The sequence below is a fragment of the Quercus suber genome, unplaced genomic scaffold (genome assembly GCF_002906115.3).
Source record: "Quercus suber isolate HL8 unplaced genomic scaffold, Cork oak 2.0 scaffold_471, whole genome shotgun sequence".
NCBI classification, from domain to species: Eukaryota; Viridiplantae; Streptophyta; class Magnoliopsida; order Fagales; family Fagaceae; genus Quercus; species Quercus suber.
The window spans coordinates 29,631-47,359 of record NW_027069922.1 but is presented as its reverse complement, the minus strand read 5'-3'; the positions used below and the strand labels follow the sequence as shown (position 1 = coordinate 47,359).

Here is a 17,729-nt window from a genome sequence, read left to right as displayed (position 1 = left end):
CAAGGATAAGAACGAAGAGGCTTTGCGCCTTCAGCTAGACTTGGTGGACGAGGTCTGGGCAACAACAGAGCAAAGGTTAGCGCAATACCAGAATCTCATGGCAAAATACTAAAACTCTAATGTTAGGCATAGAGACTTTCAGATTGGAGATCTAGTACTACGGAAGGTAATGGGTATTGCTAGAGATCCTTCACAAGGAAAGCTCGGCCCTAATTGGGAAGGACCCTATAGGATCTCGTCGTGGCAGAGGAAGGGGACCTACCACCTCGAAACTCTAGACGAATGGAAGCTACAGCACCCATGGAACATGAAGCACCTACGGAAATACTACCAGTAAAGACGATATAAAGAGCATCGACTTTCCCCAATTTCCCCGTTTATTATTATTTAGTTTTACTATTACTAGTTTTTAGTTCAAACAATTCTTTCTACAAGTGCCTTTTTAAGCCTAAGGGGGCAGGTACTTTTTACAAACACATGGTTTTATTTTAAATTAATAAGAGGAATATTTAGACACGACTATGTTTTTTATACTTAAATTCGAAGTCCAAAAGTGGAAGGATATAATCTACATCCACGTAATGGACGAATCATCCCAAGAGGATAAAAACTCCAAGTCCAAAAAATGGACGGATAAAATCTAAGTCCACGAAATGAACGGATCATCCCAAGAGGATGAAAATTCCAAGTCCAACAAGTGGACGGATATAATCTACGTCCACGAAATGGATGGATGATCCTAAGAGGATGAAAATTCCAAGTCCAAAGAATGGACGGATGTAATCTACGTCCACGAAATGGACGGATCATCTCAAAAGGATGAAAATTTTAAGTCCAAAAGCAGACGGGTACAAACTAAGTCCATAAGCTGGATGGAGTCTATCAAAGAATTGATAAAATCCAAAGTCCACAAACAACAAAAACATGTTTAAATAAAGTAGATGCATGCATTCCACAAAACAAAATATCAAAAAGGTCGACGGACCTAGCAAAGTTTAACAAATAAATAAAAAGCACTCGAAGGGAAATGTCTACATAACCCCAAAACATGACGGGGAAATCATAAAGTTATTCTCCACATATTCTTACATAAAAAAATATATATAATAATAATAAAAATGAAAAAAAGAAAAGACTACTACTACTATGTAGCCGGGGCAGGGGTTCCATCCTTCTCCTCAACCAAAACGTCAGATAGGTGACAGGCTTGTTCATCTTCTACTTCAACATTGGCTCCTTTATCTTGGGCATGGTTGACGGGGGCATTCTCACCGAATAGCTTGTTTATATTCTCAGAATGAACGGGTTGAACTGACGACTGATCTTGGGCATTAATGTTGATGGTGGATACGTCAAGCTCAGGATATATAGACTTTACTTGATGGAGGGTGTCATCGAAGTCGTCTCTATAAAAGACTCTGAGCTCTGTCAGAAGGTCATCGGAGTCGCGGTACTCTCGTACTGCGACATCCTTCGTATGGCGGATTTCATTTTCCTTCTCCTCTAGAACCTTTTTTAGCTCCTTCGTCCTCTGGTAAAACTCATCCCTTGCCTTCTTCGCCATCGAAAGTTTTTTCAACTGAACAACCCTCCAAGCCTTCAGTTTGTCCAGCTCTTCCTCTGTCACTGTCATTTTATCTCGTAAACGGTCCAATGTGGTCTCACGGTTCAAGCACCGTCCCATCAGCCCCTTCACCATGATCATAGCCTGAGAAACGGGGAGGAAAAATTAGTTCCAAACTAAGAGAAATTGACGGATGAAAAATAGACGGAGGACTACCTGAGCAATGCTAAATAGCCCCGTCTCGCCCATTGCCTTCGTCGAGTGGTTGCTCAAATCTTCATAATCTTCAGTAGTTATGATGGACGATAACTTCTCCAGAGCATATTTAGAATCCTCTCGCAGGAAGGGGATGGGTGGATTCCCCTGTTGGGCGGACAGACCATTCATAAAGCCCTTGCCAGCCCCATGCTTAGCTGGGGTGACCGTGTTCAAACCCCAAGCCATTGACCCTACGACGAGTTCCAAGGGGATTTTTGGCTTTTTGGGAGGACGGTCTCCTTTTGGCAGATACTTCCTTTTTTGGGTCTGGTTTCTCGAGCCCGACTTCGTAGGATCCACATCAACGATCTCCTTTTTCTAGGCAGCATTTGCCTTGATCAGAGCCCTCCTCTTAGCATCGTCCATCTATAGGGAGGCAGATGGAGGTGGTTAGTTTTAAAAAAATAAAATAAATAAATAATGATAATAATATCAAATCAAATCAAAACCGTCATAGCAGAATGACATGAGAGATTTAAGTTGGCGAATTCGGGCGTCGTACTTTTTGGCTGCTGGCGAAAGCTCAGGTCCGTCACAATACTAGTGGATGGTATCAAGTGTGACCAATTTAGCCCAAGTCCTTTCCTCTAGCGTGGTCTTGTTAAAAATTCTCTCGAGAAAGTTGAACTCCTCAAGATCAACCTGTGGACGTCGTCTAACTATAAAGAAGAAGATGGTTAAAAAATTGTTGAAAAAATGAACTAAAATACTATAATCAACTGGACGGGTTATGAGTTCAAAACGCTAGGACAGGCTCATACCAAACGGATGCAACACACCCCAAGTTGTGTCGACGGGCATGTGTTCCATGTCCCCTGGACGACTCATCCATTCGTCACCTTCTAGGAAGAAGTAACGACTCTTCCAGTCCTTATTGGAGTCTACGGTATCGTGTGTGACTTTCAACAAAGGACTCCTAGCCACAAAACTGTACATCCCCCGTGACTTGCCAATTTCGTCTGGATGGTAGCAGTGGAGGAATTCTCGCACCGTCAACCTTCTAGCACCATCCGTCATAGCACCATAAAGGACCTCTATGGCTATAAAGACCCTCCAGGCATTTGGGGATACTTGGTTGACGAATAGGCCCAGATATTTAAGAAGCTCACGGTGAAGGGAGTTTAATGGAAACCTTAACCCTGCCTTTAACATTTGTTCGTATATCCCGAAACCTGCCACCCCTTCATAGTAGCATTTCTCTGGCTCATAGGGTAGACAGATGGGGATATTGTCTGGAATCTGGTAGTTGGCTCTAAGAGTATTAAAATGTTTTTCCTTGATGGTAGACACAAAGGCATTCATTGTCCACTCTAGTAGCATGATGAACTCCCTAGGTCCATCAACATCCATGACAGGCTTTATTGGTTCTTCCCCTCCATCGTCAAAACTCTCCTTTAAATCAGTCATCTCCATATCCTCATTTGTTGAGGACTAGGTAGAGGCGGACGGACTTCTCTCTTCCCCCATACTGTAGTGGTCTTTGTGACCTGACAAGTATACCTCCTCATAATCCGCCCTGTCACGGACAACGGATTGATTACTTGACACACTAGACATCGCCTACACGGGATGACAAAACCTAAGACTATGACAAGTCCAGAAAAGGAGACAGGGAAAATAAAGTTTAAGAAAGTAAAAGAATACATCCGACAGATAGAAAAACATGCAAAAAAGAAAAGTGGAATACTTACCAAGTCAGAAAGATGACGGAAAGATGATTGTGATGGAAGCAGCAATAGAACAAAGTAACCTTTGACAACGATGACAGATGAGCTCTGACAATGTATTCTCAGCGAAAAAGTGTAAAAATGAAAGGGAAATTAGTGATATATAGACCCTCATATGGACTGGACGGATCCACATATGGACGAACTCAGCACGGACGGGTGAGGGATCCATGAGGCATTCGATTTTGTCATCTCATGATCTCTAAGAAACCCTAGATGGGAATACTTGCGGCACATATCATAGAATCTTGAGGTAAATAGAATCCTAACGCAAAAAGGATTCTAGAAGCTACGCGCATTAATAAAGATCCTCTCTATAAGGATAAGACTTGTCCATCACGTTTAGGAATTCTCAAAAAAGATTCCTAGAAGGAAAGGACTTCGACTCCAAGGGAAAAAGGTCAATCTTCGACTACTATAAAAACCCCAATACCCTTACAAATCAAGGTACGTATAATTGACCATTTCTAGCACTCTGGAATTGTAAGAGATTCTAACTTAACCTTCGGAGGGTATTTGGCCAACACCACACCGGTGCTCTCTGTTAAAGTATTTCTCCTTTCTTGTTGTGTAGGTTACATTCCGAGCGTGCGAGTATCGTATAGCTCACTGGTGACTTTTTTGGCATCATTAGGTATAAAACTATAAATTGCCTTTGAAGAAGATCCATGTGTCAAGCAATGAAGTGAAGGAACTTGCTGAAGGCATGGCAGGACTCAGATTGTCAAACCACATAATTAACAGAGGATTAGGGTCACTAATTTAATATGCTTACTAGTAATCATTATACTATGACCAATTAAACAAGAACATATTGGCTAAAAACGTGTTTTTCACCGGGAAATGCTGTCCTAGCTAAACAAAAATACTTCCCCTACATTAGGCCTGCACTCATACAAGGCCAAGGTAAACACTATATGGGGTTTGGAAATTGGAAAAATACCACAGCAGGTAAAGACCTCCCAATATGCCAAGCTAGGTAGAGTTTTGGAAATGTACAAAACATTCCCTCAGACCACACCAACGAGAGAAGTCTACCTCCACCGCAAGAACTAAGGTGACTAATTTGATTGAAACCCACAAAACCTAGAAACCCAGCTTAATCCACCTCATCTATAAACCAAGAAACAACCAAAAAAATCCAACAAATGGGTGTAAGATGATAGACATCCCAGATCAACCTATGTGGCCCATTAAGAATCAGGTCAGTACCAAGTAAAATAATAAGGGTACCACATGTTAAACAATACGGATGAGAAACACAGCTTGAACCAGAGACAGATGTGGAAAACATTATGGAAGCAAAAGGTGTCCCTTAATATTATCACATCCATATGGAGATTGATGATCAAAAGCCTGCCTATTAAAACAGGATTGAATAAAACAATGTGATGAAACATGTGGGCTGTGTGGGAGTAGTAAGGAATCATTTGAACATCTCTTCTTACTCTGTGTTATGATCCTAATGTCCCATATGAATTAAGTGTAAGTTTAACTTTGTATTTATAAGCTTTTTGGCACCCCCTGCAAGCTAATTTTCAAGGGTGAGTTCTACCCATAGGTTCCTATCACTATGCCCTTTTGCCAAAGCTATTTGGTGGGGTTTTGAGATTAATTTAAGAACAAAACAGCAAAGCTCACTGCAACACTGGCTGGAGAGACACATTATTGAGTCTCCAAGTAGGAGAAGCACTCGAATCATAATCATCACCCTTTGGGCCATTTGGCAACAAAGATATATACAGATACATGAACACAAGGAAGTAAGTGCTTTATCAACTTTACTAACCATTTAATCAATGCTGGACAGGTGTGATACAGCATTTGAAGGCTCCAAGCAACCAAAAACCAGCCAAGCCACAAATGCAGCAGTAGGCAGTGACACTTTAGGACACCAATGGAATTGGTAAATTCTGATTAAAATATAAAGGATAAAAGAAAAATCCAGCAACAGAGCATTATCAAGAGCTAAAACAGACCAACTAGACAAAGCCATCATCCCTTACAAAGCAAAGGTTTTAAAGACATGCTTTTCAGAAGGAAGAAATGGAGATGACAAGACACAAGATTTTGGAGGACATTGTTAGACTATCTCTAGGACAAGTAATTCTTGTTCAGTCATTTTGCAAGATGCTACTAAATTAGCTAAGATAGCAGCTAGAAACTATCCAATCTTCAACTGGAATGTGTAAATTTAATGTTTTGGTTTTCTCCAATAGTATATATAAAACAAAAATGATAAAGTTTAGTTTTCTATATCAAAAGCAATACTTTCATGCCTAGAACAAGCCGAAAGAAAACACAACAAACAGGATTCATTTATTCAAAAGTACATTAAAAAAAAAAAACATAAATTTCTGGCAGCTTAATGACTAGTCCATATGAATTTCTAAAGGGCGTCTGCCTTGCTAGAAACCCCAACTTGCTAATTTTCGCATTTGGAAGAGCAGTTCACCTGTCAAGTAAAACTAAACTCTCCACAAAATTAGGTGTGTAAATCATACATTCAGGCATTGGAATACTTAGAATTTTCTCATTTAAACTCTCAGGGTCGAATAAAAAGCTCTGATAGGGGGTAAACTTCTCGATCAAAAGTTCCCCATTGATGGTGCAGCTAAAGAACTCTGCAACTTGTTTCAAAGGTACACTTTTTCTAGCCCAAGACTCAACCACACCATACTCCTTCATCACCCATATGTGGCATCTGTCACTCTTCTCAACTAGATCTTCACCAAAGACAATCAAAGCCAACGATCCCTTGAACATTGCAAGGCGTTCAAAATGCTTAAGAATTCCTTCTAAGTAATTTTGAGGCAGCAATATCTCACGGAATCTCTCATCATTGATGTCGAAGGACAAGATGAACTTATGACCCCCTGAAAATGCTATAAAATGCAAAGCTCCATTAAAACATAATCGGGTTGGGAAATATACCTGATCAACTGATCCATTGGGTCCAGAATCAGAGCCACTAAATGACTCCACCGAAATTAGAGCCTTTCTCCACGAATCAGTACTCAGTGTGTAAATCTCGGCCTCAGCGGGTTTCCGTGTCACTTGTTGTACAGCAAACGTAACTCTCAGAATCTTGTAGTCATTGTTTTGAGGATGATACCCAAATCCAAAAACGGCTCGATCAGCAGGATGGGTAGCTAGAAGCTTCTTTAACTTTCTAATGCTTGGGTTCCACAAATACAAAGAGTGTCTAAGATCTTCTTCATCAGAGTCATCATTGTTAGCAGCAAGACAGAACACGCCGTTACAGAAGCCAATTATGAGGTCGTTATGAAAGGGAATTTCAAACCTTGAAATGTGGGTCAACGTGCGGTTGGTATTGTAAACAAACGTAGTCCATTGTTGGGTAGATGAAGGGTCCATTGTTGGGTAATTTCTAACTGGCGTGAATAACAGATAACCATTGTTGTTGATGTTGGACAATGAATTTGCTAGATCGAGGTGTTTTGTAATGAAAATGGGGTTTGTGATAGTGGAGTTCCAAGATTGAGAAACGCACCTGAATCGGATTAAGGATTTCACAGGCAGCCGAGTTAGGATGTCGAATACGACGTTGTCAGGAAGCAGCTCGGACGACAGGGACAACATCTCCGTAGATCGAGACATCTGTGGATGGTCTGTTTGATGAGTTATCTTCAAAGCAATATCTGGATTTTATTTCTAAATAACAATAAATATTAAAAAATTTAGTTAGTTGTCAAGGTGTAAAAGTATGTTGAAAAGTAGCATTTTGAGTGTCTAAAACTCGAGTTTTAAGATAAAACTTAAGTTTTTAAGTCTCAATTTGTCAGTGAATGGGTAGAATTCAGAGAAAAAATCCACATAAAAATCGAGTTTTAAAGACTTGAGTTCTATAAAACGCCGCTATAGGACTTAAAAACGTCACTATAGGGCTCCCTGATAACACTTAGAAAAAATTTTGCAAGAAAACGCCACTATAGTGCTTTAAAATGTCACTATAGGACTTAAAAACGCCACTATAAGAACTCAAGTTTCTAAAACTCGAGATCTTTATTGCTTTTTCAATCCCAAAACGCTCGCAAAGCACGTCTTTGGGACTCAAGTTTTAATATGGATCTTGAGTTTCTAAAACTCGAGATGCTATTTTTCTTAAAACTTTAAACCGTTGCCTAATTCATTGTCAATCTGCTCATTCCCCCCAATATCTGGGGTTCCCGAATTCCGATGGATTCGGAAAAATATACTGTTTTCTTTACAAACAGTCAAATTGCGGTGTTTTGTAGGATAGTTATTTAAACTACCGTCGTTTAAATAATACTATATGTATTTTTGTGGTGTACTATTGATAAGTTCTTCTAATGATTTCATTGAATTTAATTGAAAAAGTAATGTATTGGGGAATTTGCTCAATTTTCAAGCTTAGAGAATAAATTGGTTAGTTTCAAAGATAATAGAGAAATTGTGAATTACCTCCAAATATTAAAAAAAATAATAATAATAATAAAAGGAGAATTTTTTTTTCCTATTTTAAAATTGTATTTCGCCAAATAATGAGTGATATCTAATTTTTGTCTAAAATTAACTTTTCATCAATGTATATTTGGGATCCTTTCATTTTGGTTCTTTGTTTTGGCCTGTTTCATTTTAGTCTCCAAATTTTCTAAGAAAGACTCTACTTCATCTTGGTTAGCTGGGTCACCATTGTTTCATTTTGGTCATTTTAAATATTTAGTTAATTATCTTTTGAAAATGGATAATTAATTGAAATTTAAAATCATCAATTATACCTTAGCATATATAATTTGATGTGGCTAAAAAAATAGGTTTAAAATTCGTAATTATAAAAATATCAGAAAATCAAAGAAAAATCGAGATAAATTTATATATATATATATTTTAAATGTCAAAATACTTATCAAAACTTTGACCTCAAGATAGTATGCCAATAAACACTTCATTGTTTTCAATTGAATTTTCAACAGATACCTCCAATTTTTCTAACTTGCATTCTTTTCCTATCGCCTTAGGGGGATAGATATTACATATTAGTTGGGATAGCTACAAATGGAAGAGATCTGATGGAACTCTAAAATCATGGACTCCTTTCTCTAAATAAAAATAAAAATAAAAAAAGAAAAAAGAAAAAGAAAAAGAAAAATAGTGGGACACACAACACATAAGAAACCAACAAGCAATCACAGAGAGCAAGAGAAAATTAGATCTAATTATGTTGAGAACCATTTTCTTAGGGCGGTAAATGAATCAAGCCATTTAAAAACAATTTGGGTTCGACTTGATAAAAAGCATGTTCATGTTTTTTTTGTTTATAAATAAACCAACCTTGAGCCTTAGTTTTAGGCTAGTTTAATAAACAAGCTAAGTCCAAGCAAAAAAAAAAAAAAAAAATTGTTCACGAACAAGCTTGTGAGTTATAAGACTTGTTATAAAACAAGTTTAGCATAGACCCCTTTATAGGTTTGATATGTGTTTGTTAAATGAACTCATTACATGTATCTTAATAATGACATGACCTAAATGAGACCACAAACCAAAGATGGACCTAGGTGGGGGCCTGGGCCTCCCTAGCCCAATTTGTTTCGGCCAAAATGCAAAACTCACCCTCTAAGTTTCACAACTTTTCATTTCAATCTTCTAAGTTTGCATTTTGTCATTTTAGTCCTCTAAGTTTCAAATCTTCTCAATTAAGTCCTTCGCTAACTCGCATCCATATATGCCGTTAACTTACCCAAAACGACGCCGTTTTGGCAATAATTTAATATTTAATATTTATTTTATTATTTATTTCTTAAATTTAAAAAATGTTAATTAAAAAAAAAAACTGAAATTAAAATAACCCATTTACGCCACGGTCACCACCCAACCTCTTCTGAAGAACAAAAAAATTCCTAGCCTAACGCAAATGTGAGAGACTAAGAGGGTAAAAGAGGGATCGAGAGGGAGAAGGAGGTGTTTTCGGTGGCTCTGCTCCAGGATTTCTTGGTGGCTTAGCTCCACTCTAAAAGGTCTACTCAGCGGCTTTGGCCAAGAAGAAGAGAAAGAAGAAAAAGAAGAAGCAATAGATGGGGGAATATATGATTAGAAAAAAAATCATAGCTATTTGAATTATCATTTTTCTTTTTATATTTTCCATAAAAAACAATATTTTCTTTTCTGGGTCTTCCTTATTTTTCCTTAACTATTAGTATTGTTATTGTTATTGTTGTATAATTGTATTATATGTACATACCAAAAATTTGGATGAAAAGTGAGGCTTTGTGTGGTTGTATCTAGGAAATCTTGGGATTGGAAAGTGTTTAGTTTGGAGAAGTTTGCGTTCCTATGGACTGGTTGGTGTCTTCAAGCTTTGTTATTCCTCACAACTACTACGGGTTTCTAGGTCATTTTTTATTCTCATTTCTATAACTTTTTTTTCTTCTTTCTTCCTCTTTTAAAATTTGTACTTTAAAAAACCCCATTATCTTAGGCTGCTGAGCTATAAATATTTCTTTCTTTCTCCCTCTTAGTCTCAAATTAGGTTGGGGATTACATGTTCTTCGGATGAGGTGGGTTTGGGTGTAATTGGGGTTATTTTAATTTTTGGATTTTTTTATTATAACAAAATTTTGTTTTAAATTAAGAAATAAATAATATAATAAATATTAAATTATGGCCAAAACTAACGGTATATATGGATGTTGAGTTAACGGGGGACTGAATTGAGGAGATTTGAAATTTAGAGGACTGAATTGACAAAATGCAAACTTAGATGATTGAAATGAAAAGTGGTGATATTTAGAGGGTGAGTTTTGCATTTTGGCCATTTTTTTTTTTTTTTTATGTATTATATATTTCATTTTTTAGTTGGGCCTCCTTCCAAAACCTGAGGCCCTCCTCCTCTCACAATTAGTCCAACTAGCCTAGGTCAACTATCAACTATCCAACCCAAAAACTTAACAAAAACAATAAAAAAATTCACAATGGTGATTGTATTTTAGCAACAAAAAAAAAAAAAAAAAAAAAAAAAAAAAAAAAACTATTTTACCACCAAAGAACCAAAAAACCATGTGTTATTGGAGAAGTTAAAGCTAAAGTTTTTACAACAACAGTAAACTAGTATAAATACTAGTTGACTGTAACAAGTTTTTAAAAATAAAATATAATATTTTATAAAGATTATCTCTCTTCCTTCAATTAAAAAACTCAAATCTTTCTCTCTTCCTTTATTATTTTAATGATTTGTTTATATTATTTTAAATGAAGTGGTAAAAATATAGAACATTTGATGTTAGATGTATTGTAAAGTAAAGTGGTAAAATAGGTAAAGTAGTTTTTTGAGGTGCTAAAAGCTAAATTTTTTAACATCACTACTGTGAATGCTCTAACTTCAAAATAAAAATAAAAATCTTAGCTAGCCTATTATTATTATTATTATTATTATTATTATTATTATTATTATTATTTTGTCTTTGTTGGTATATGATTGTATCTTGATGTATTAAGAAACAACAATTTTGTGTATTTATAATTTGTTAATACTATATGGATGCTTGAATAATCACTTACTTTACTTTTCTTTTTCTTTTTTTTTTGAATCACTAACTTTATAAAAAAAATTATTACAATATGATATCAATAAACAATAACAAACCCTCTGTATTGCCTAATTATTAAATTATATAAAATTATATTATATTTATACTATATAATATGTAAAAATTAATGGGTAAATTATTTTCCTTTTAGTTTTTTACCCTATAAACTTTTACATCTTATACAAGTGCCTTTCCTATTACATTAGATCTCAATCTCGTGTAATGACCGAGATTATGAACACTTATCCCTTTTTTTCTTTAATTTGAAACCACCGCTTAGAGGTGTTTGTGGTGCAGTTTTGAGCTATTTTTAGCATCATAAAGTGTGGTGCTATTTGGCCAAAACAATTTCCACACCTCACTACAATTTTGCAGTCACGTGTGCTGTTTGGTGCGGTGTACAAGGTGCGGTTTGGTCGATTTTGGATTGGTATATTTTTCAAGATGTCATGGTCAATTACTAGTATATAATAAATAGTTTCTACTCATGACTCACAAAAACTCACCCTTTAGGCTTTTTTTTTTTTTTTTTAAGAAAAAAAAACGTACTGAACTATATTCATCAACGAGGAAAATCAAACAAAACAAAAGTGCTAACATCCAATGGAACAGCCTTCATCCAGACAAGTAACCAAAAGGAATGTCTAGCTCTCTGGGCTAAAGCATGTGCAATTGCATTGCTTTGCCATACAACATGAGAGAAAGAAATACCTTGAAAAGAGTTTACAATAGATAGGATATCCTTGATAAGATGACCACATAGTGAATTTTCATAACCACCATGCCTTAGAGATCTGATCACTGACTCCGAATCTCCCTCTATGACAAATTTGTTGAAGCCCATTTCAAAGGAGAATCACACAGCCCTCTTGGTAGCTAGTAGTTCCAGAATTTTAGCTGAAGGAGGTTTTTGAATCTTCTCAGACAGTGCTGCCATCACTTCTCCCCTGGAATTACAAATAATTGCACCAATTCCAGCCTCATCTTGCTCATTAAACATCGCCCCATCGAAATTTACCTTCACTAGATCCGAGTCAAGAGGGCACCATCTCTTAATGACTTTCTGTCGAGTGCTGGGGAAGCGTTTGTTCTGCTTAGCAAAATCTCGAGCATAATCCTTAGCAAAACCAGAGATTTTTTCCAGTGGTAACGAGGATTGTTGTAACCGGATTTTGTTTCGATAATACCAAATGGACCATGCTGTAGCTGCAAACAAGGCTACTAAGTAAGGTTGTTCTTGAATCAGCTTCAGGATATTAGAAAAGGAATCTGAGGTTATTCGAGCCCTATCCACCCAACCAAAGTCCGAATCCTAGATTGGAAGTATTTTCTCACAGCCCCACCATGCATGGAAAACATCCTTAGACTCCCTAGCATAGAGATGGCACACCGAATCCTGGAGAACCTTCCTCCGCATCAAGTTTTCCTTGGTTGGCAAAGAGTTTGAACAAGCCTTCCAAATAAAGTGCTTTATCTTCCCTAGCATTTTTATCCTTCAAATGCTTTTCCAAAACCTTTTTTGCTCATCCGATACCTGACCCCGATTATCCTCCATGTCTTGCCATTCATGTAGAAGTCAGTAACCCGACTTAACTAAATAATTACTAGATTTTTCCATGGGACAAATCAAAAGATCCTCTTATGGAGTAGAGCAAAGAGGCAAAGCTTTGATGAGAGTAGCCTCGCCGGGGGGGGGGGGGGGGGTAAAAGCAATGGNAACACCCCCTCTGAATTCCAAAGCTCAGATATCTTGTTTTTGCGAAACCTTTGTGTTGCTCGAGTGTGAAAAAATTTGGAGTTGCTATCCCCCGAAACCATCCAGTGGTCATGACTTCTTTGCTACCACAGTTTCTCTTCTATTCGAAGCAGATCCTGAATTTTAGATTTTAGCTTAAGAAAAGCCTCAATCCCCTTACCACATATTGTTGCTGCTTCAGCCTGCTTCAACAGGTGTTTTTTCTCAGTCAAAGACTTTGACACATTGCAAATGGACGATTTGCTCCATTGCATTAGATGAGTTCGACACACATCGATCTTAGTCATAACACTCTCCATGGGAAAGACTGACGAGTCCGTTTTCCAAGCCCTCTCCACTGTATTGTGACAACCACTATTCTCCAGCCACAATTGCTCAAAATGCCATGGTCTTTGGGCCTTACCACAGAAACCTTCAGGTAGAATAATAATGGGATGATGATCCGAGGAAACGCATGTAAGAGTTTGAACTTTTGTGATAGGAAATAAATCGAACCACTCTGCTAAACTCACCGCCCTTTCCAAACGTTCCCAGACTATGCCTTAATTTGGATAACTTTTAGACCAGGTGAATTTATTTCCCGTAAATCCTAAGTCAAATAGCCCACACTCATTAAGAACTTCTTGAAACTTCTCCATATGACCATAAGGGCATAGACGACCACCTAATTTTTCATGAGATTTTAGAAGCTCGTTAAAATCACTTGCGCAAATCCACAGAACTAAAAATTTCTTGTGCAAACTCCGTAATGAATCCCATGACTCAGTTCGGAGATGAGTTTCAGGTGTACTGTAGAAGCCGGTGAAATGCCAAACATTTGCCTTCCCCTTGTTTATCAAAACATCAATGTGATTAAGAGAAAAAGATTCAACGTATAAATCAAAATTTTTCTTCCAAAAGAGGGCCAAGCCACCATCACGAGTGATTTTTGAAACCCCATAGTGGTGACTGAATTGTAAAGAATCATGAATACTGACTAGCCTAGCTTCATCCAGCCATGTTTCGGCTAAAAACACAACTGCAAGATCTTATGCTCGGTCTAAATCTCCAAGCTCTTGAACTGTCTGTCAGTTTCCAAGCCCCCGACAGTTCCAACATAATAGATTCATGATCCTTGGGCGGACTGGAAACCAGACGCTACCAATCCATATCATTTTCCTTTTCCTCGAGAGAAACAAATTTGGTTTTTTTTTTTTTTTTTTTTTTTTTTTGTAACTCACAAAGATCAGGAGAAAATAAAGAAACCTCTTATTGCCTATACACACTTTCTTTGCCCCTTTCTTTGTAACCTCGGTCTCCTTACATTGGTTTGTGTCTTTCTCTTTTGGCCCACAATTATTTCAGCAAGGGTGTGGGTAAGGATTTGGGTATTGGGCTTTATTTTCCTATTTAGTTTCTTCCACTTTCTTGGGCTTAGCCCATCTTTTCCTTCTACTTCATTTTTTGGTTCAGATCATCATCCTCTTGATTGGGCTTTAGTCAGGTTTGGCTCATGGTTCTCCTTGTCGTGGGCCCTAGCGCCCTTGTCCTCCAATTTTCCTAATCATTCAGCTTTTTGTTTTCTTTGAGGAGGGTTTTTGGGATGGCGGGAGCTAGTTTTGTGTAAGTCTTCCCTAGCCTTTCTACCCAATTCTCCTAGTTTGCTTTAATTCTACTACAAGCTAAGAGGTCATCATCATTCTCCGTGAACTACGCGACCAGGTCTGTTCTGATGGGTTGGGAAGAGGGGTTTAGTTGACAGGAGGGGGCGGCATTTAATTCCTAACAGTGTGAGGATTCGCCTAATCTTTCTATACCCAAATTGCCCTTAGAACATCTCCAGCAGCTTTTCTAAATTTTGTACTGTTTTGAGAATGAACAGTAACATTTAGATTTTACCTACCCACTTTTTCAAATACACTTTCCAACAGATTCTCTATCATATTATCTATCTCATTTAAATATTATTTTTTCATTCATTCTTTATTATTTTTTTATCATCATTTATTTTTCTTATATTCATCCCAACAATTATATTTTTCAATGAAAAGTATTATGTTTATAATATTTTTCACAATACTTTTACAACAAAATTTATGTAAAAAATTATTACTAGTTTTAATTTAAATTCACCACTAAAATTATTTTTTTACTCACTAATATTAACTAATAATAGTATTTTACTTAGAATTTATTGTAAAAATATTGTGATAACATTTGTCAATTAAGATTTTTTATTTTTATATTATTTTTTCTTTCTTTCAATTCATTCTCATCCATACGTTTATTTCTTCTTCTTCTTTTTTCTTGTTTTTATCCTCCACACACGTGTCCACCTATATCTATCCCCCCACCCCCTCCTTTTATTTTCTTTTCTCCCTCACATTCAGGAACACTCCGGACTCTCTCTTTCATTCTCTAGGTTCTTTTTTTTTTTTTTTAAATAAGGGAGTAGAGTTGCTACAGTGTTCTCTAAATTAAGAGAATTACTGTAGCAACTTGAAAAATAAATTTAAAGTAGTTGTGCGTTTGGAGAAGCTGTTGGAGTGTGTACAATAACATTTGGTGGTTTAAATTTAGCTTTACAATAGCTGTTGGAGATGCTCTTACCTACGTCTTGCACTATGACGTCAGCCTTGTCTTGGTTCTCCACCTGCATGATCGAGATTTCCATGTCGAAAGAATCCTGGTTACCGGCAACATCTTCGTTCTCCTCATTCTAGCCTTCAATGACTTGAGTTTTTTGCATTTTTTCGGGATCGGCCTTTAGCTAGGGCCCGTATTGTCTCTCTTTACTCCTTTGGTTGCCTTTGGACTTGCTCTTCACTTGGCAATATCTTTCATCATGATTCAGTTTGCCACATTTATAGCAAAACATAGGAAGTCTCTTGTAACGAAAAGCCACCCATTTTTTTTTTTTTTTTTTTTTTTTCTTTTTGTAACTCACAAAGATCAAGAGAAAAATAAAGAAACCTCTTATTGCCTATACACACTTTCTTTGCCCCTTTCTTTGTGGCCTCGGTCTCCTTACATTGGTTTGTCTTTCTCTTTTGGCCCACAAATATTTCAGCAAGGGTTTGGGTAAGGATTTGGGTATCTTCCACTTTCTTGGGCTTAGCCCATCTTTTCCTTCTGCTTCATTTTTTGGTTCCAGAATCATCCCACTTGATTGGGCTTTAGTCAGGTTTGGCTCATGGTTCTCCTTGTCGTGGGCCCCTAGCGCCCTTTCCCTCCAATTTTCCTGATCATTCAGCTTTTTGTTTTCTTTGAGGAGGGTTTTTGGGATGGTGGGAGCTAGTTTTGTGTAAGTCTTCCCTAGCCTTTCTACCCAATTCTCCTAGTTTGCTTTAATTCTACTACAAGCTAAGAGGTCATCATCATTCTCCGTGAACTACGCGGCCAGGTCTGTTCTGATGGGTTGGGAAGAGGGGTTTAGTTGATAGGAGGGGGCGGCATTTAATTCCTAACAGTGTGAGGATTCGCCTAATCTTTCTATACCCAAATTGCCTTTACCTACGTCTTGCACTATGACGTCAGCCATGTCTTGGTTCTCCACCTGCATGACCGAGATTTCCATATCGAAAGAATCCTGGTTACCGGCAACATCTTCGTTCTCCTCCTTCTAGCCTTCAATGACTTGAGTTTTTTGCATTTTTTCGGGATCGGCCTTTAGCTAAGGCCCGTATTGTCTCTCTTTACTCCTTTGGTTGCCTTTGGACTTGCTCTTCACTTGGCAATCTCTTTCATCATGATTTAGTTTGCCACATTTATAGCAAAACATAGGAAGTCTCTTGTAACGAAAAGCCACCCATATAAGATCTCTGCCTTCGAGATCAACAAGTCTTCCTCTACAGAGGGGTTGCCTTATTTCAACCTTGACCCTTTTTCTCAAGAACCTCCCATAGCCCTGACCATTGGCCGGAACATCCACTTCTTCTACTTCTCCAATGGTGGCCCTGATGCTTTCGGCATTTTCCTTCAACATCCTACTGAGTGGTACATCATGGAGTTGGACTCAGAAAGGCGATGAGTTGAAACTCATGGATTCTATGGAGTTGTCCACGTCCGGCCTCTGTAATACTACAAGGTACTTGTCGAAGGTCCATGGGCTCTGTTTGATAACCCACTCCAGGTCAGCTTCATCCTTGAAGATGAACAGTAGCATATTCTCTCTCAGGTCTTTGACTTCAAAGTTCTTATTCGTGTTCTAGATATTTCTAAATGTACGGGCCACAGCTTCTATGTTGAGCTTCCTCTTTGTAAAAAACTTTCCCACTAACGTGTGTTCCTTGGTTGATGTTTTTGTTAATTTCATGATTGATGCTTCTACGTCGGTTAACTTGAGTTTTCTCCATTTGTTTGTGAGGTCCTCCACCTTGAGATATGGAATTTGGTATTTGGTTGGGATATGGGTGTATGGTGGATGTTCAGGCGTTATAGGGAATGGGTGGAGTAATTTGGGTGGGAGGGTTTCTTAGAGGTGGGGGCGGAGGGTTGGGTTAGGGTGATTGAAGGCAAGGTGTTTGTTGACCCACCTCAGTGGGGGTACTAGTTGCTTCCTATGAAGCAAAATTTTTTCATCATCTCTGGGCCCAGGAGTCGAGAGAGAGAAAACTTGAATCAAGTTCAATTGATATGCCAACTCACCCTTTAGGCTTAGAGTTTGAGAATGATATAATCGGAGTTGTTGTTTGGTTTTGGGATAGACTGTTATATGTTGTTATTTGGTTTTGGACTAGATTAATCTGTTACCAGGGTGTACAAAATTTGAGTTAGTGATATGTAAAAATATTTTCAAATCAAGGGGTTCAAACCCCTGAACATGATGTAGCGCCACCCTTGGCATCTCCTCTCCCCCTATCTCCCACCATCCAAAC

General features: G+C 37.6%; 2 protein-coding genes across 3 annotated transcripts; both read right to left on the bottom strand.

Moving 5' to 3' along the window:
- Nucleotides 1-1,018: 1,018 nt before the first annotated feature.
- LOC136062966 (uncharacterized) lies at nt 1,019-2,182 on the bottom strand. Its single transcript, XM_065762739.1, has 2 exons — nt 1,781-2,182; nt 1,019-1,708 (listed from the first exon to the last, which is right to left on the bottom strand). Exons 1-2 carry the CDS (start codon nt 2,006-2,008, stop codon nt 1,145-1,147), a joined length of 792 nt encoding a protein of 263 aa, XP_065618811.1. The 5' UTR covers nt 2,009-2,182; the 3' UTR covers nt 1,019-1,144.
- Nucleotides 2,183-5,785: 3,603 nt separating this feature from the next.
- Nucleotides 5,786-7,231, bottom strand: LOC112019326 (F-box protein At3g07870). Of its 2 annotated transcripts, XM_065762736.1 has the most exons (2): nt 7,064-7,231; nt 5,786-6,944 (listed from the first exon to the last, which is right to left on the bottom strand). In XM_065762736.1, the coding sequence occupies exon 2, from the start codon at nt 6,925-6,927 to the stop codon at nt 6,001-6,003; it is 927 nt and encodes a 308-aa protein (XP_065618808.1). In that variant the 5' UTR covers nt 6,928-6,944; nt 7,064-7,231; the 3' UTR covers nt 5,786-6,000. The 2 variants fall into 2 exon arrangements, with proteins under 2 accessions (XP_065618808.1, XP_023907625.1); XM_024051857.2 differs by having other exon boundaries at nt 5,786-7,231.
- Nucleotides 7,232-17,729: the final 10,498 nt, after the last annotated feature.